We start from the raw sequence: 19,133 nt of genomic DNA, 5'->3' as shown, positions 1-19,133 counted from the left end.
CTCCTTTCCGGGAGACCAAAGCCAGCTCTGGAGTAACCCGGACAGCTCCCTGGCTCTTAAGGAATTTTACTCAGTGGAAAGTCACTTTCAGTTCTGGGTCCCAACACCTGACTCTGCATGAATATATGCTAAGTCTCTTCAGTCATGTCTGACTCTGTGACCGCATGGACTGTGGCCCGCCAGGCTCCTCTCCGTGGGATTCTCCAGGCAAGAATACTGGAGTGGGTTGCCATGCCCTCCTCCAGGGGATCTACCTGACCCAGGGATTGAGCCCACACCTCTTACATCTCCTGCATTGGCAGGCAGATTCTTCAGCACTAGTGCCACCTGGGAGAGGTGATCAAAGTGGGCCGTTTGCAGAATTTCTGGGTTCACTCCTCAGGGCTGACGTTTAGTTCTTGGCTGACAGATTGCAGAATTCTGTGAGTTAGTTCAAGGAGGCCAACGGATGGATGAAATTTTCTCCGAGTATGGGGTGCTGTGTTGCTGGTGAAGGAAGCTGGTTGGGACAGAGATAATCGATAAATTCATCTCACTTTTTGAAATGAAGCTACTACAGGTATGAGCACCACCCTTAAAATCTGCCTCTCCCCTTTCCCAGAGGTAATGACTCAGTGAAGTTTGTATTCTTCCAGACTATTTTCCTGGCTTTATATGTGTTTCCATAGCATTTCATTTTATGTGTGTGTAAGGGTGGAGGGTTGCAAACCAAGCTTATATTGACTATCATTCTGATCGCCTTTTCACTCACAAGTTGCGTCTTGAAGACCCCACTCCATTGTTACGTACAGATGCAGCTCACCCTTGCCTTGGATTCTTGCATATTCCATTTAATCAGTCATTTTTTTTGGATGGATATTTCTGACATTTCTTATGATAAACGTGTTTTTTTTTTTTTTCTTTTTTAAGCAGACATCAATGTGCACGCCTCCTTATGGATGTGCATTAAGTAATGTTCTGCCTGGCAGGCTATGCTTATTTCTGGTTTTCAAAGTTATCGCCAAATTACCCATCAGACTATCTGTGTGTGTCTCTGTGGAGAGGGGTGTCCGTTTCTCTTCTTTGAGGTTGTTTATTCCCGCTGTCTTGTCTGCAGTGGCTGCAGGGTGGCAGGGAGCCAAGGGGTCCAGAGAGAAATTCATCTCTAGGTGTTAGAGGCTGGGAGGCACCACAGGGGTGTGTGTGGGGGGTGAGGGGGTGGTCTCCGTGGTGGTGTCAATGGGGGCTTTGTTCCCAGGTTCATCCCTGAGCAGGATCCCAAACCGAAGTGCACCGAGGTGACCAAACCAGCCGTGGACCATGTCTGGACCCCACTCTTGACTGGCAGACACTGTCAAGTTCATAGGAATTCCACATACATGTAATGGGTGGGGAGGGGGCCAAATCCTGAAATAATTAGGTTGTAAATAAGGAAAAGAGGCAGTAAAAGAGGCTGACCAGTAAGTGTAAAGACGTGAAGGGAAAGGCCATGCTAATTCCCACCCAGGGAGAAGTGGGAGGTGTGAAGGGGGATGGGGCTTGAGGGGGGAAGCTGGACCAGGGATGCGGAGTGCGAAGAGTCTGATCCAGGACAGAGGCGGGGGAGGGGGACGGGAAAGAGGGGAGAAAGGAGGGAGACTGGGGTGGGGGGGGACCGAAAGTGGCAAGGTAAGAGGGGCGAGGAGAGAGTGGGAGGGGGAGGCTACGTCCTGTCTGTTTGCGATTAGCACCGAAGCCGGTGCCGAATGAGTAAGCAGAAACTTCCAGGCGTCCCCGCAGCCCCCCTCCGAGGCCAAGCAGAAATCAGACGCTCCGGTGATTAACCGTGGAGAGCTCAGGACACGACCACAAGCGCCGCGCAGGCTTGAAATTAGCTGCCTCCCCCGGCCCTCTTGCCAAGATGGGAGCGAGGGCCGGGCCGTGAGGGGTGGGGGCCCCGCCTGCTGGGGGCCAGCATGGAACTCTCCCCGGCGGAGCTCAGAGCGACACCGACGGGCGATCGGCCGCGGCCAGAGCCTCAGGCGGCATCCGGGGGGGACCCGGCCGGCCGGGGGGCCCCAGGCGGGCTTCCTGGAACCCCGCTCCGCGGCCGCCTGCACCCTGACCCGGCCCGATAAGAGCCCGGTCGCGCTATCGGAGCCCGGGGAGCGCCGGCCCCGCGAGGGAGGCCGGGCCGGGGGTCCTCCGAGGCCATGTTCTGAGCGCACAGCCTCGTCTCCTGAGCCCCGCGCCAGTGGGAGCCGCCGCTCGCTCGTCTCAGCGATAAAGAAAGTCGAGCTGCCTCCCGGGGGTACGGGGCGACTCCGGCAGAGAATGTTCGGACCTGCCGGGTGGTGAGTGTGGACCAGACTCTGGGGTGGGAGGGCGGCGTGTCCAGCTCATCCCACCTGGAGCTCCGCGAGCCCTGAGGCTGAGATGGGATCGCTGTGTGGCCTTGGGCAAGTTCTTTCCCCCACTCCGGGCCTCCCTTTGTCCATCCCTAAAATGAGTGGTTGAAGGAGGTCGTCTTTAAGGGGGTCTTACTGTGACTACTATTTTTTCCTTCTTGTTTTTGACTGTGCGGCAGCCTTGCAGGATCTTAGTTCCCCAACCAGAGACTGAACCCTGGGCCCTTTCAGTGGAAGTACAGAGTCCTAACCACTGGATGCCAGGGAATTCCCTATGACTACTATGTTTCGTAGGTCTGCCGCGCTAGGCGTTGTGCCAGGCATTGATGAAGCTTCAGCCCGGAGAATCCCCTCCAGCCCCAGGGCAAGATAGAGATTCTTATTACTGTTATCCTCATCGTACACTGACAAAGGAAGGCTCAGAGAAATGAAGTGACTTGCCCGAGGTCACACAGCTGGTTGGCAGCAGAGATGGGAATCAGATCTCGATCTTTCTGACTTGCCTCTTGCTAAGCTCTGTACCTCCAGGAGTAGCTGGGACTTATGTCCTCTGTGTTCTCTGAGTCTGTGATGATCCCAGAGAGCAGAAGTGAAGGAGAGGAAGTGTGTGTAAGGAGGCAGGCAGAGGGACCGGACAGGAGAAGCCATAGGCCGACCAGCCTTTGACTCTTCCGAGGGTCTGTCAGCCCGGGGATGGGCAGGGACTCCTGGCTTGAGTGCAGAGGGCCTGATGCCCCTTGCGGTATTTGCTGCCCTGTTACAGGAGGCTCCCGGGGCCGTGAGAGAAGAGGGTTAATGTCAGGCAGGGGTGGAGAGAGCGGGGGGTGGGGAGGGTGGCACATGTCTGTATGAGTTTGTGTTCCCATTTTATTTTGCCTTTTTAAAAATCTGTTTCGAATCATCCTGGGCTCCCACTGCTCCTCTGGACCAAACAGAATTGTGGAACACATACAGTGCTTCCCACACGCCTCCCTTGGGGGAATCACGCATTCACATCATCAGAGGCTATTTGCACATGCATCCCAGCAGCTGTGATGGCAGCAGCCGAGAGATAAGATGCAGATAAAGCCAGCGAGTGTCTCTCTGGCACCGACAAGGAGGAAGCACGTTACATCGACGAGGGCTGGGAAATCCATGGCCAGGCCGTGGCAGGTGGGAAGTCCCTCGGGTGTCTGGCATCTGGGCAGAGCTGGAAGTCCCAGCACCCAGATGTGGCCTCCTCTTTCTTCTTCTCTTGGAAAATTCCATCCCACGGCAGCTCTGTACTCACTCTGGGTCTGGCCCAAGCCCTCTGCCCTGGGCTTGACTGGAGACCCGACTGGCGCTCCTTGCTCGAGTGACCAGCTTGTCCCAGGAGATTTCCCTCAGTCCTGGGCAAACCAGGATGGTTGGTCACCCTATGCAGTTCTGCCCTTGATTTTTTTTTTTTTTTCCTTTGCAAGTTTGAGCTAGTGACTCGCTTTCTCCCATCTGTAAAACAAAAGGATTATTTTAGGAAATCTTAACAATCTCTTTGCAACTCTAAAATGCTGTGACTCTGGCTGGAGAGAGTCAGAACACTCAAGTTCTAAATGTGGGTGAGACACAAGCATAAAGAGGAGGAAAACCTCCCCGTGAATCCCCCAGCGCATCAGGGAATGTGCTAGAGGAGGCTGGAATTCAGACGAGCTTGAAGAAGTGACTGCTGGCCGGCAGCGCCCAGTGACTGCTGTCAGTGAGAACAGTCCTGGGTATCCACATGCTTCAGAAAGGTGTGCGTTCAGTTGCTCAATCGTGTCTGACTTTTTGCAACCCCGTGGAGTGTAGCCCGCCAGGCTCCTCTGTCCATGGGACTCTCAAGGCAAGTGGGTTGCCATTTCCTGCCATTTCCAGGAGTCTGGGTATCTTTCAGACCCAGAGATCGAACCCTCAACTCTTGCGTCTCCTTCGCTGAGTGCCTGACCTGCTGTCGGTTCCTCCCCCGCCTGGGACGTTCTCAGCTGTGTGGCCTTTGCATGCGGTGTGCTGGAGCCAGCTTGGCCCGACTCGTGAAAACCAGTTGTCAGATTTTTAGGAACTTGGTGAACTCATTGGTAAACAGAGCCATTATTACAAATTAAACTATGTAGATTTATAATTAAATAAATGATACTAAAAATAGAGGTCGTAGGTACTCAAAACTCATCACTTTCCATTTTTTAAAAAGCTGCCTGGTTACTGATACTGGTGTTCCTGGGGATATTTGCATTCTGTGTGTCTGTCTGGGGGAAATACTCTAGTACGCTATTGCAAATCTCTTCCCAATTCCATTCTTTTTTTTTGCGACTTCAGGTTGGTAGCCTGAAGTTGGCCATGGGTGGGAGTAATGACACTAAGGGAAATGGCAAACAGTACAGCTCAGGGCTTGATTGTTTTGTTAATTATCTAGGTCAACAGGCAAAATGACCTAGACAAAGGAAGGGAAGGAGAAAAGGTTGGTGCAGATTGAACACAGAAGTGTGTTCTCTCTCTGCTTGGTACAGTGGGGATAGCACCAAAACCCGAGGAAGTTGCTCACTTTGTTGACAAGCCAGGAAAGCGCCAACCTGCTCTCTGCTGTATCCTTTTTCCTCACTCCTTAGCGTGAAAGCAGATATCAGCCAACGTTCTGGAAGGAACTACAGTCGCTCATCAATTATAACCATAGGCTGACAATAGATACAGGAGTTGAGGGGCAAAAATCTATAACAACGTCCTGTGTGAGTCACTTTAGTATATGAAATTTACGGAAAAGGGGTCATCGTGCATGTTATGTTTAGCTGTAAGTTGTGTGTTACACAGCCTTTGTGTCAATACAATCTATAGCAAACCTGAGTATATATGTGTTCGAGTGTCTAAATGCATAATTTGTACACACGTGTGCATGTGCTTACACACACATACACTTTCCCCCGGAAAACTGGTGGTTAAAACCTTTACCCACACACCGCTGGCCCTGCCACATCTCTGCTTGTGCCCAGGGTCTTCGAAATCTTATGGACCATCCTGAGAGATCGTGCTCAGCTCTCACCCAGAGGGATTCAAACTCCAGGCAGCGGGCCTTGGATACAATTCCTCAGCTTCTTCCTCTGGCCTCAAGCAAACCAACAGCCAAACTCCTCTCTCCTGTCCTAAGTGCTGGACTGGATGCAGCGACTGGGAGGCGCAGAGGGTGTCGTTGGCACCAGCTGCCTCCAGGGTCCCAGGTCAGGCAGCAGGAAGGCCCCGCTCCCCGCGTCCTTGGTTCCCTCATTCATGCCCCCCTACATCTGCGGGGTGTTTCCAGGTCGCCTGGGGGGCAGCTCCTTGTAAATCCCATCCCATTTCAGGTCTCACTCCTTCCATCCTTGTTGTTAATGCACAACACACGATTCTCTAATCAAAACGGCGTCTTGGATCGCGGAGGAGGAACAGCTAAGCCAAACCTGTAGGGAAGTTCAGACCACCTTCTATTTTTAGAAAGCCTCGGAGCCAGGTGGGCTCTTTCCAGTCTCCCAGGCCGGCAAGCACGAAAGGAAAATATTTTTCATTCCCCTGCTCCGCCTTCTTAGAGTCCCAGCCAAGGAGGAGGCCCAGGTGGGGACACTGGCCGCCTCAGAGAAGCGAGGCTTGGATGGCAGGAAGTGAGCCCTGCCCGCAGCAATTTTAAAAAGAACTAAAACCAGTTTTTATTTTTTTTTTAATTTTGCGTGTAGGAACAGCAATCCTGAGTTTAAATCTCAGTGGGTTCCACTCCAGGTAACCTTTTCTAGACCGTTCATTCACTCACATGCGTGTGAGTGTGTGTGTTAATCGCTCGGTCGTGTGCAACTCCTTGTGACCCCCCCATGGATTGTAGCCCCCAGGCTCCTCTGTCCATGGGGATTCTCCAGGCAAGAATACTGGAGTGGGTTTGCCATTTCCTCCTCCCAGGGACCTTCCTGACGCACGGATTGACCTGCATTGCAGGTGGATTCTTTATCACTGCACCTCCTGGGAAGCCTATATTCACTCACATATGTAATTTTAATTTTCAAAGATGAGATCATTCTTACATTTTATTCTGCATTCTTTTTTCACCTGACGATACGCCTTGGGTGTTTTTCCCTGTTAGCACAGGAAGACCTGAAGCTTTCGATGCCTGCCCCCAGGAGGACTGTGAGAGGGGAGCTATGGTGACAACCATATGTTTTCACATCAGGTCTCAGACTTTCTATTAAAAAAATGATATATTTTTATTATTTATCTGGTTGTGCTGGGTCTTAGCTGCAGCCCACAGCTTGCCTGATCTTCAGTCTTCGTTGGGGCATGCAGAACTCTTTTTAAAATTAGTTAATTTGGCTGCGTTGGGTCTTACTTGCTTTCGTTGTGGCCTGTGGGCGCTGCATGTGGGATCTTAGTTCCCCAAGCAGGGATCGAACCTGTGTCCCCTGCCCTGCAAGGTGGATTCTTAACCACTGGACCACCGGCGAAGTCCCATGTCTCGAACTTTCTTGACCGCCGAACACACAAATAGAGCCCAGCCGCTTCCATTTCTCAGTTAAAGTGCGGGGGGCGCTCCGCAGAAAGAGAGAGGCAGTGGAACTTCCCTCACCGAAGCTGAAGTGTCCCGAGGAGAGGTGAGCCTGCACTCCGCCAACCCAACCCCTCAGGGAGCGAGAAACAACCAGACGCGATAGGAATCCATCTAAGCAGTTCCACTTTATTGCCACAAACTCTTGGTTTATATAGGCAAGCAAGGGGGTTTTGCGACGGACTTTCTATAGTTGCACCAATCACGTTAAAGGTTAAATTGTAATATGCCATCATTGCACCAATCACATTAAAGGTCAAATCTTAATATGCCATAGTTGCACCAATCACATTAAAAGTCAAATCAATATGCCATAGTTGCACCAATCTCGTTAAAGGTCAAGTCGTCATGCGCTTCATTGTAACAGCAGTCTATGGTGATCATGCGCTGTCCACGTGCACGGAATTGAGCCAATCAAAAGTTTTAACAAACAACTTAGGCCGCGCCCTCATCTCTTCCGCCAGGCGCCATCTTAACTCTAAACTGCAAAGCTAGCCCTTCTTTTTCAAGGTTTCCCATTTAGGGCCCCACATTAAAGGACACTTTGTTGGCCCCATCGTCCGCCTGTCTCTGGAAGCTGACCGCTCCCCTCTGCCCCCGCGGCCACCGTCTCTTTCCTCTCTGCTGTGGTCGCCTCCTCCCTGATGTCTCTGCCTCTCCGCTTGCCTCTCCGACGGTCTGTTCTGCACCTGCAGCCAGCGGGGTCTTGTTCAAAGGAGATCGGATCCCGCCCCTCCTCTGCTCAGGGCACCTCCTCCCCGCCAGCCTGGCTCCCCCTCACCTGGCGTAGAAGGCTGAGTCCTAACCAGGGCTACCAGGCCCCAGAGAATCTGGACCTCATCTCCTCTGCCCGCCCCGTCAACGAACTCGCTGCCGAGTACGGTGCTGAGCACAGTGTGGCCTCAGGACCTTTGGCCTCACCGCCCCCTCTGCCTGGGACACTCATTCTCCAGATTGCCACATGGCTCCCTCCGTACCTCTTGCCATCATCTAACACACGGTACATTATTTTTCTTTTTCAAGATATCTTCTGCTTGAGGGGCCTCCCTGGTGGCTCCGCGGTAAAGAATCCACTTGCCAGTGCAGGAGACACAGGTTGATCCCAAGTGCCGCAGAGCAACTAAGCCCGTGCGCCGTGATTCCTGAGCCTGTGCTCTCGAGCCGGGCAGCCTCGGCTACCAAAGCTCGGCAACAAGAGAAGCCGCAGCAAGGAGAAGGCCGCGTGCCACAACTAGAGGGTAACCCCCGCTCACTGCAATTGGAGAAAGCCAGAGCGCAGCAACAAAGACCCAGCACCGCCAAACAGACACAATTATTTTTTTAAATAAAAATGTGAGTTTCCTGAGGGCAGGACTCTCTCTGTTTTTTCCCTGTTTTGTTCAGTGCTGTTTCTGTCCCATAGCAGGCACTCAGTTAAGACTTATGGAAATATTTGCTTGCTTCTGCGTTGACTGGCAGTCTTTACCACTGAGCCCCCAGGGAAGGCCTCAGGCCTCCAGATGTGGGTTCAAATCCTGGATCCCTTGTCAACGTGCTGTGTGACTCTGGGCAAATTATTCCACCTCTCTGCACCTCTAGAATGCAAGAGCGCTCTCTCCCAGAAGTCGTGTGAAGCGTTCCATGGTTCTTCTCCTGCCATTATTGTTTCCTGTCGGGTCGTATGCGCATTCCTGCAGCATCCCTGGAATCCTCTTATTGGCGTAAGGAACCAACAAGGCTCATCCTTGGAGCTGAGTGGGAATCAATTCCACCCAAACCAGTGTTGGCAAATCCGAACATGAGGTGGCCCCCCAAATGAAAATCGCTCAGTTGTGTCCTGCTCTTTGCGACCCCATGGACTGTACAGTCCGTGGAATTCTCCAGGCCAGAATACTGGAGTGGGTAGCCTTTCCCTTCTCCAGGGGATCTTCCCAACCCAGGGATCGAACCCAGGTCTCCCGCATTGCGGGCGGATTCTTTACCAGCTGAGCCACCAGGGAAGCCCTGAGGTGCCCCGAAGCCAGTGGCAACTCTTGGGTGGAGTGAGCAGGGGCTGGGCCGCAGGAGGGCAGATGTCCGCTCCAGGCTGGGCTGGTTTGGCCGTTGACCTTGGTGACCGTCTTATGGCCAGAGAGACTGTCTGGGACGAGTGGTGACCAGCACTGGTCTCTGGCCTCATTCACGTGAGGCTGACGGCTGTGCTCGGGCAGTTGCACACACACGTCTGGAATACCTATTCCGAAGGGTAATTCCCAGGGAGAAAGTGTGTTTATACTTTTCTTGGGGGGAAAATTCCATTTCTGTTGCCAATCAGTTCCGCTTGAGAACAGCTTTTCTCAACACCAGCATGTTGGCCGCCCAGGCTCATGTTCTGTGGATGAGCTCAAAGTGGGGGGAAGAAAGTGACTTTTCTTTCCTTCTTGCACCCCCCCAACCATGATACCCAGCTGCTAGTGTTGAAAGGGGTCCTGTAGCTCACTTAGTTTTTTTTGTCATGCTGACTCCAGGAAAGGCTATAAAAACCATCAGTGGGCCCTACTGGCTGTAACTGGCTGGAGGGGAAGTTAGCAACCTCAGTGGCTGAGTTATCAGAAGCTGGTTGAGACAAGGATGCTTCAGTCAAGCCTCTTCTCCTTCCACCTGGGCCCCGGCAAGGCGGGGGCTGCTGAAGGGAGTTTGTTTGTCTGTCTTTCTTCCCAGCTCCCAAGAGCTGCAGGGTCTCTTGGCAAGATGGAGCAGCTGGGAGGCCGTGTTGTGGGCTGGTCCCCTGAGGGCCTTCGACGCCCACTGCCCACACCAGAGCCCAGCTCTGCTGTAGCTACAAGCCGTGGACTTGAGGTCCTGTGGCCTCAGTTTCCCCATTTTTAAAGTGATGGTCAATCCTGAGATTGCTGTCAGGACCACACGAGTGGCTCCACTCGGAGGAGCCCCTGACTGCACGTAAAGCCCTTCCTAAACGTCAGCTTTAAAGTTTAAAATGTATTTAGCTGTGGCTGCACTGGGTCTTTGCTGCGGCACGCAGGGCTCTCTGTTGCTGTCCACGGGCTTTCTCGAGTTGCTCTCTAGCTGCCGTGCGTGGACTTCTTGTGGTAGAGGCTTCTCTATTTTCGGAGCTTGAGGTCTAGGGAGTGAGGGCTTCGTGGGTGCTGTGCACAGGTTCAGCTGCCCCAAGGCACGTGGGATCTTAGTTCCTGGACCGGGGATCAATCCAGCGGCCCCTGTATTGGCAGGGGGATGCTTACCCACTGGGGAAGTCCCTAAAGGTCAGTTTTTATTACTGACTCAGGGCCCTCCCATTCTTACTCCGCTGACACTCGAGGCGTGTGTGGTCGTCCATTGTATCTTAACCCAGCCCCCTGTTGATAGACTGGTGATCGGTTCCAGTCTTTTGTGATTTCAAATCACACAGCATTGAATCACCTGTAGCTTTGTGTACCTACTTCTCCCCTAAGGTATGTGAACCCCACAATAACCTTGTCTCTGGACTTTCCTTCCCAGGGCCTGTAGAATGAGGAGAGGCGTGTGGATGAAGGGTCAGCCCCGGCCTGGCATGCAGACAGGCCTGTGGGACAGGGCAGGGTCGGGCCCTCTTGAGCCATCCAGACCCCATGATCCTGGCCAATGCCCAAGGTGGCCTGGAGAGAAGAAATCTGTGCCATGCAGGCTCTGCCCATCTTTTGCGATCCTCTTCCTCCAGGAAGCCCCCTGGGATCTATGTTCTGACACTCGTGACTGTCTCTGGATGGATTTAGTACCATGGTGTTCTGCTCCCTTTTGAGAAGGGCAAGGCCTTAAGATGAGGAGTCAGGAAGGCCTGACTTCTTAGCCCTCCACCCACGTAACTCCTGGGGCCTCCGTGTCCTCTTCTGTGTGAACCAGATAATAACAATAATGATAGCAACTCCTCAGAAAGGTCTTGGGAAGTCTCAACAACATAACATTGGTGGAATGTTTGACCCTGCGTTGGTCCTGAGAAACACAAGCTTGGGCTAGGAATGTCGCCTGCGGGAGGGTCCAGCTGCCTGCCCACTGGGCTGTGGGCACTTGCAGCCAGTGGTGTCCAGTCTGGAACCGAATATAAACGGAGTCCAACCTAGCGATGTGGCCTTGGGTGAGTCGTTCTCTTTCTGGACTGAGTTTTCTCTCGAAAATGGGGGTCCCGATGATACCTATCTAGCAGGTTTGTTTGGGGAATTCAGTGAGGCCAAAGCAAATAATGCTTTGGACCTGTCAGATGCTCAATAAACGCTGGCTATTGCTGGTATCATGACTGTTGCGTTACTAATTGTAAAACATCCTCCCAGAACCTGGCACAGCGTTGTACATGCCCTGGGTACTCTGCGAATCAAACGCACTGAATGTCAGGGCCGAGTCCGCTGGTTATAAGGTAGGGTCTGTGGGAGGCCCTGATGGAAGGCTCCATTTCTCCTGTGGTTGATTCCCTTAGAGAGAAGATGACCTGACCTGCGGTTCATGCCGTCTGCCGGCGCCTAGCTCTGTGGAATGCTGGAGCAGGCGTCAGCACCCCCATTTTACAGACAAGGAAAAGGGGCTCAGAGACGGCAGAGCCTCTCGCCGTGTTCCACAGCCAGCTCCCAGCGCAGCAGGGGCCGACCCACTTCTGACCCTCAGCAGTGGTCCTTACCCCGCCTCACACAGGAAATGGACCGCGGGGGCGAGATACAGAGTCCCTCGTTGAGCAGGGCCCTTGCACATTTCTGTCATTTTTGCATCTGGGGACACGGGGTGAAGAAACTCAGATGAACTGTTCTGATTTCCTGGTGGACAAACACTCCTGACCCGGGGTGAGGGATGTTTGCTGCTGGACTGGGTCGGTGAGAAGCGTGGTTTTTGTCTGGGTTTTTCCCTTCTCCCCTGCACCCGACTGCCGAAGATCCAGAGAGGGCGAATGTGCTGAAGACCTCAGGAGCTGTTCCAGGGTATCTGAAGGGTGGCAGGCCCCTGAACTGTGGATGCTGAAAGCCCTGGTCCCTCCCGGCCTGCTGTGGGACCTGCCTTGAATGAGAGCCCAGGAAGGAGCAGGGGGTCACTGCCCTCCCCAGCCTGCATCCGTGTGCCCTCTCCTCTCGTAAGGACACCAGCCATGGGGTTCAGGGCCCCCCTAATCCAGTGTGACCTCAGTGGAACTAATTACATCTGTGATACACCATTTCTAAATAAGGTTATGTCCTGTGTCTCTGTGTAGACACAAATTTTGGGGGGACACCGTCCAACTCACGACAGCAGCTAATAGTCACCATTGTTATCACTTCCTCCATCGCCTACTGAAGCAGCACACACAAGTGCAGGTGCTTCTCTGAGCGCCTTTTTTTTTTCATTTTTAAAAAAGCTTTTTATTTTGTAATGGAGTGTAGCCAATTAGGGCTTCTCAGGGGGCACCCGTGGTAAAGAATCCGCCTGCCAGTGCAGGAGACATAAGAGACACGGGTTTGATCCCTGGGTTGGGAAGATTCCCCTGGAGGAGGACGTGGCCATCCACTCCAGTATTCTTGCCTGGAGAATCCCATGGACAGAGGAGCCTGGTGGGCTACAGTCCATAGGATTGCACAGTTGGACACGACTGAAGTGACTTGGAACGCGTGAAGATTAACAATGCTGTGACAGTTTCAGGTGGACAGCAAAGGGCCTCAGTCATACATGTACATGTATCCATTCTTCCCCTGAACCCCCCTCCCATCCAGGCCGCCACGTGACACGGAGCAGAGTTCCCTGTGCTATATGTGGGTCCTTGCTGGTGACCCATTTTAAATACAGCAGTGTGTCCATGTCCATCCCAAACTCCCTAACCATCCCTTCCCCCTGAGCTGCATGCATTCCTTCTTTCTTCCTCTGGCCCCCTCCGAAGCTGTGCAAAGTGGTTTCACGGTTATCTATGAGACTCAGAGGGGTGGACTGACTTGCCCCAGGTCACACAGCTGGTAAACAGCAGACCTGGCTTTTGGACCCTTTTCTCTCTGACTGCAAAGCTGACAAGGTTTCGAGCCCCTCCAATCCCACCCCGAGAGCTTGGGGCTGCTGTAATTTTCCTCCCAGGATCCCGCTGTCTGAGACAGGCTCGCTCCTGGCCCACACGTCTCTCCAGAAACATCTCCCCCAGAGAGGCTATGAAAGGGCTGGGGGTAGGATTCTTTATTCGGGAAACATGAGGTTGTGCTCTGCCGTGGGTCGCTGGTGGCCGGGTCTCCTGTGGGCAGGAAGCTGGCGTGCCCCCCATGCGTGTGAGAGCGTGCCAGAGACACTCACGTCATCCTCACATCTGGGAACATTTTCGGAGTCTTGACTGGGGGCTACAAATTGCAGAGGGGTCCTTTAAGGTGTGATTTATTCATCATCAAGACCGTGCTATTAAATGCTCTTGCAGAGTCGATTCACTTTGCTGGGTCCACAGCCCTGACTTCTCAGGCCGGGCACAGCCACGGCCTGGCAGCAACAGTGGGGCTGGTTTTTTGATGTCAGCAGAGAGGGGAGAGTGGGGCCCGGGGGCCGGGATGGGCCCGACTGAGACAAATGAGTGCCAGCCAGATGGTGCCCTGCAGGCCAGCTTTCATCATGCTTGTCGAGGAAAGAACATGCTTTGGCCGATGGGAGGTGTGGGCAATTAGGAGTCGGGAAACAAAAATTGTCATTTCCAACAACTGGGGCTTTGGGGCCAGGAAATATTGGCTCTGTCAGCCCGGAGAAACTGAATGGATCGGACATCCCCAGGGAGATCGAGGTCCCCAAAGGTCCCAGCTGGCCTGCAGCACTCGGTGGGGGCGGTTGATGGGGCCGGCCCCAGCACCGAGAGCTCAGCAGGCTGTCTGGGTCCAGGTCCTGTCTCCTTCCGAACACCCTGGTCAGCCCTGCTGTTGGACAGGGATTATCGTAGAGCCTGCCCTGGGGGCTTGTGGGAAGCCCTGAGCTAACAGCATAGGTCGAGTTCTCAGTAACCCCAGCCAGTGTCCTCAGGACCCGGGCCCAGTGCGGGGCAGCCTGGAAACGGAGAGGAGCCGAGGCAGCGGACCTCTCGCCGTGGCTCCAGGGCCGGACTCCTAACCCGCCCGCCACAGCCAGGCAGGAGCTTCCTCCCTCAGGGCAACTGGGAGACGAGTGTCGAGGTGGTCTCATCTGGCCTGGGTGGTCCGTGTGCTCAGCATCCAAGAAGCCAGCCCTGTGGACACCAAGGATCTGAGTCACATTCCCAGCTTAGGGCCGATGGAAGGGCAGACGGTGGCCACGTGGTCCCAGAGGTCCTTCTCAGGTGGCTCCAACCTCCGAGGAGAGACGGGGAGGGACCCGTGTCTTTATGGGCAGCCAGCCTGGGGTGGGGGGTAGGCTGCACGGCGGGTCCAGCTCAGGGGTGGGGATCACACAGACCTGAAGTGGGGAGTGCTGGACATCAGAGTCATCAAGGCGCCCAGGTCCTGTGAGCTGCAAACGGGCTGCAAGTCTGTTCTCCGGACCTGGAGTCAGGTATCTGTCAGCATGTGAAGGCTGAGGCCTGACCCTTGCCCGACATCCCCATCCCCTCCAGGTCTGACTGCCCGGGGGTCATGGCCAGGCTGTGCCAGCCGGCTCCAGCTCTCCCATGAAGGCCAGTTTCTGGAGCTCTCAGATGCTATGGCTCTTGGCTTGTTTATCTCCATGGCTCCAAGCCCGGCCAGCTTTTGGGCAACAGGAGCCCCAAAGTCCGTGAAGAAGGGACCGTAGAACCCAGCATGGGGGTGGCCGGGGCGGGAGCGGGCACAGGATGCTGGGTGCCCCGGCTGCAGGCAGCTCTGAGCATGGTCCTTTGGAGCCCAGGAGGCCAGCAAAGTGAGGATGGAGGGGAGGCTTCTCCAGGGCGGGGGACCTTCCCTAGAGGCCACTGGGCCCTGACGTTGTGACAGCTGCTCGGTGAGGGCCCTTCCTGGCTTCATTCTTACTCACGGATGTATTTAACTTCATTTTGGGGTTGCCCTGGGTCTTGATCGCTGTGCATGGGCTTTCTCTAGTTGTGGCAAGTGGGAGAGACTCCCTGTTACAATGCCTGCTGTGGTGGTTTGGTGGTTTCTCCTGTCGCAGGGCACAGGCCTTCGTGGGCCCTGGCTGTGGCCGCATGTGGGCCCTAGCGCACATGGCTCAGTAGTTGTGGCTTGTGGGCTTAGCTGCTCTATGCCGTGAGGAATCTTCCCGGACCAGGGGTCCAACCCATGTCCCCTGTAGATTCTTATCCACTGCACCAGCGGGGGAGTCCCATGGCTCCATTCCGATGGGCTTTATTTCCTGATTCTAATTCCTGATTCTTCATTTCACTGCTCCAGCCAGAGGTCCCATTCATTCATTTTCTTAGTCTTCGCAATGAACCCATAAAGCAGGGAGGTGCTATTATTAATATGCACGTTTTTAGATGGGGGACCACACGTAGAGCTTAAGTAACTAGTTCCTGGGCACAGAGCTAAGGAGGGGCTGTGTTAGTTGTGTGTAGCTCCATGACACATGACTCCAAAGTTTAGCGATTCAGTGATGCACGTTTATAATCTCAGCGCTTCTGTAGATTGGAGGTCCAGGCCTGGCTCAGACCCTGGCTCTGCTTCAGGGTCTCTCACAGGCGACAGTCAAGTGGTGAGAGGCTCCAGTCACCTCAGGGTCCGACGAGGGCAGGATCCTTTTCTATGTTCTCGTGCCAGTGTGGGCAGGGTGCAGTTCCTCCGCAGCTGTTGGTAGGAAGCCCTCGGTTTCCTGGCCCCTTGGCCCTCTCCAGCACAGCAGCTTGCTCTGTCAAAGTGGGTAAGCCAGGAAGGGGTGTATGTGTGTGTGTGTGTGTGTGTGTGTGTGTGTGTGGTTGAGTCAATGTCTTTTATAACCTAATCTTGGAGACAACATCCATCCCCATCACTTTTGTCATATTCCATTCATTAGAAGCAAGTCACTGGGCCAACTCATATTTAAGAGGATAGGGTGGGCGCCAGCAGGGGTGGGTCGTTGTGGGCCACTTTGGAAGCTGCCCAGCCTCAGAATGTTAACCCAGTTGGGTCTGACTCCAAAGCCTGCTCTCCCCACGCCCTGCCCTGCCAAAGAAAGCCGAGCAAAGAGTTCTTTCCTCCCCAGTCCTAGAGACTGGCCACCTGTCTGCTACCTGCCAGGTCAGAGTTGGGCCACCTGTTCACATACTCAGGGAGCATTTACTGAGCACCCACTATGTTTCAGGCCCTGCACAGGACAGCTGTGGTTCACACCCACGGGAATGTCCATCTCAGGGACTAACCTTGGGTAGCTAGCTGCACATCCCCTCACACTGTCACATGTGTGTGGCGAGAAAACTGTCCTGTGACTGATACGAGATTTCTCAGAAGCCCCGGTCGTAGGGCAACATGGGAAAGCGCTCAGTTTAGTCTAAGCTGGCAAGGGTAATCTGATGGAGGCCTGGAGGTAAGGCTCCCGCTCCCCCTGAGCCTCTCTCTAAGCATGTCTGAGTCTGTGCGTCAGGCAGGGAATGCTGCAGGCCAGGCTCCCCGCCGAGGGGAGGAGGTGGGCCTGTAGCCACGTCCGATGCCTGGATCACCGCTTGCCTCTCTGGCACTTGTGGCTGCAGCTGGCGGCTGGAAGAACTCACGCTCTGGGCCCGGAGCCCTGCCTGACCGGCTTGTCTCCACCTTGGCTCACACCCTTCTCCATCACCCCTGCATTTGGCCCCCTGCCTCCGCTGTCCACCGCCAGCCTCTGCTGCAGTCACTCAGCCCCTGCCCCGAAAATGTGTCCCCCCCACCCCAGAAGGGATGTGTTGAGCCCCATCTTGATCATGGGGGGTGCCCCTTGTAGCCGCGGAGAGTGGACCAGGGGGCTTCTTTCTCTTCAACCTGCTGCATCTCTGGGTTCCCCAACCCTAAGTGGTGGGCAGTGGTTTCAAGGCAGCTAATTCCTTGAGCCTCCAGAAGATGAAGTTGCCTTTGGAGTTGACCCCGCATGTATGAAAACACCAATAAATAGAAGTAGCTGACACACAGGGTGCCTTTTATACACTGGGGTCTCTTGTAGGCACTTCACGCTTGAGCTCACTTAATACAGCAACTCTGTGAAGAAGTACTGTTAGTTCCATTTTACAGATGGGGAGACTGAGGCACAGAGGAGGGAAATGGCTTGCTTGTGGTCACAGAGCCAGTTAGTGGTGGAGCTGGGATGTGGACCCAGGTGCCCCCGAGTCCATGCTCTTCACCACTGGCATTCTCCATCTGTGTCCTCAGTGGGCTGAAGCAGAGGGGGGCAGTGGGGTCCTCACTTCCTCTGCACATGTTCCGTTGGGGGTAGTTGGCCAGCCCAGGGTCACGGCTGGAGGGAGGCCTTCTTACTTTCTTGGTAATTTGGGAATTGCTATGTTCATGGAGAGCTAAGGGCCTTTCAAAGAATGTTTTCTCACAGTGGAATCTTTTAAGAGGGTTTTAAGTCTCCTGTCTCATGGCAGAATCTATTTTGATTATCAGGAACTGAGGCTGGCCAGGGTCCTGCTCTTTCTGCCTTTGTAGGAATCTCCCTCTACCCGGGCAGGTCAAGGATTGAGTTCAGGAGGGGAGGGCTGTTCCCCACAAAGCAGAGAGGAAAGTGTGCAGTACTTTTCCAGTCTGTTACAGGAGTGGCCATACACTCCATCAGCCACCGTCGTGATAGCCGTGCTGAAGGAGAAGCACAGGGCAACGCGACTTAGGCTGCGGGGGCCAAGCGCCAGAGACCCGGCGGTCAGAGCCACCGTCTCAGCTTTAGTTCTGGGACCCAGCAGAGGCCCAGCTTCACTCTCCCCACCTGGGAACAAGGAGGTCAGCCTGTCACCTCGAAAAGGTGGAGCAGCTTTCCTGGGAGTGGCCTGGGATGCTGAAACGAGGGTGACCGGGGAGAGCAGGTCGGGACCACCCAGGGCAGAAGGATACAGGAGTCTCGTGGGCATCCCAGACCCTCTCCTCCCTCAGTTGCCTCCATCCTCTGTCCTCCCTGCCCCCACCTAGGCCGATCTAAATGAGAAGGCCCCTGTGTCAACCACTGGGCAAGCGTTATAACCGAGAATTCTCAGAGACAGCCCTGCACAGACAATAGTGTCATCATCCCCATTTTACATGAAGGAAAACTGAGACTCAGCCAGCTTGAGCAACTCGCCTCGATGATGCTGCGAGAAAGTGGCAGGCTGGGATTTGTCCCCCAGGGCTGTCTGACTCCACACTCTTCACTGTCCTCCCATGCCTGTGGGGCCATTCAGGTCCCTGGATGGGGGACAGAGTGGAGGAGAGAAGAATTTGCCCCAGGGGGAAAAAAAAAACTTCAAGTGCCAGACTCCAGAAATGCCCAGAGCTATGAGCTGTGTCGTGGCCCTGCCTTCCCCTCACTGTGAAGGAGCCGAGCTGCAGGAGCAGATGTCGGGAACTTCGAGCAGAAACCCAGTTCTGAAATGTTCTAGGATGAGGCGGGGAAGGGTCCTCTGGGGAAGGGGTGGAGGTTCCAGTCCATGTCACTGGAGGAGACGGGGTGGGGGGTGGGGGACGCTGATTTTGCTGGTTGATGGTTAATGTTCCCTCCCAAGGGTATGCATGATTTATGCCGGTGTTTTGAAACAAAATTCAACCAAGCTAGACTCAGTGCCCCCGGAAGCCAAGGAGATAGCCGTCCTGGAAACTGTTCAGGGTGGGGGAATAAAAGCATATGCCAGATAATTTGCCTCCTTTCTGACTCTACCCAAAGCAGAGGCCCCCCTCATCACTGAGACCCCTCGGGAGGTACCTTCTAGGCACCAACAGCTGAAGAAAGTGGTGTTCCGTGTCTGCATGCCTTTTGTCTTGGCTGGATCGAAGAGAAAAAACGAAAACAATCCCCTAGACATATTCGCTAAACCTGCTTTTGTCCCCACTCTGGGGCCTTCCTGGGAAAAATAACCTCTGCATTAGGACTCTGAGTTACATGTGATGAAACCCCAAGTCATACTGGCTCAAGCTGAAAAGAGTATGGGGATTTCTCTTGTGGTCCAGTGGCTAAGATTCTGTGCTCCCAAAGCAGGGGGCCTGGGTTCAATCCCTGGTCAGGGAACTAGATCCCACGTGCTGAAACTAAGAGCTTAACTAAATAAATAAATTTAAAAATAAATAAATCTGTTGATGAACATTTTTTAAAAAAAATAAGAGAATGTACTGGCTCACATTTAAGTCTAGAGTTGGGTACAGCTTCAGGTGTGGCTGGATCCAGTGGAGTGGCTGGAGGTGGAGGAGCTTAAGGTTGATTTT

General features: G+C 54.0%; 1 protein-coding gene and 1 long non-coding RNA gene across 6 annotated transcripts in view; both read left to right on the top strand.

The window, feature by feature from the left end:
- Positions 1-412: 412 nt before the first annotated feature.
- The window catches only part of RIPOR3 (RIPOR family member 3), a 75,504-nt gene continuing 56,783 nt past the window's right edge, over positions 413-19,133 (top strand). For 4 of the 5 annotated variants that reach the window (XM_060397094.1, XM_060397095.1, XM_060397096.1 and 1 more), the window contains exon 1: positions 413-559. In XM_060397094.1, coding sequence (XP_060253077.1) covers positions 545-559 — 15 coding nt within the window. In that variant the 5' untranslated portion in view covers positions 413-544. Of the gene's footprint in view, positions 560-1,784; positions 2,313-19,133 lie in introns of those variants that run through there. The other variant, XM_027977317.2, reaches the window with a different exon arrangement.
- On the top strand, positions 2,272-5,198 carry LOC132657586 (uncharacterized). The gene is made up of 2 exons (XR_009595991.1): positions 2,272-4,117; positions 4,239-5,198. It is a non-coding gene; the product is annotated as an uncharacterized LOC132657586 (long non-coding RNA).

Source organism: Ovis aries, chromosome 13, assembly GCF_016772045.2.
Source record: "Ovis aries strain OAR_USU_Benz2616 breed Rambouillet chromosome 13, ARS-UI_Ramb_v3.0, whole genome shotgun sequence".
NCBI classification, from domain to species: Eukaryota; Metazoa; Chordata; class Mammalia; order Artiodactyla; family Bovidae; genus Ovis; species Ovis aries.
This window is presented reverse-complemented; position numbering and strand designations above follow the sequence as displayed.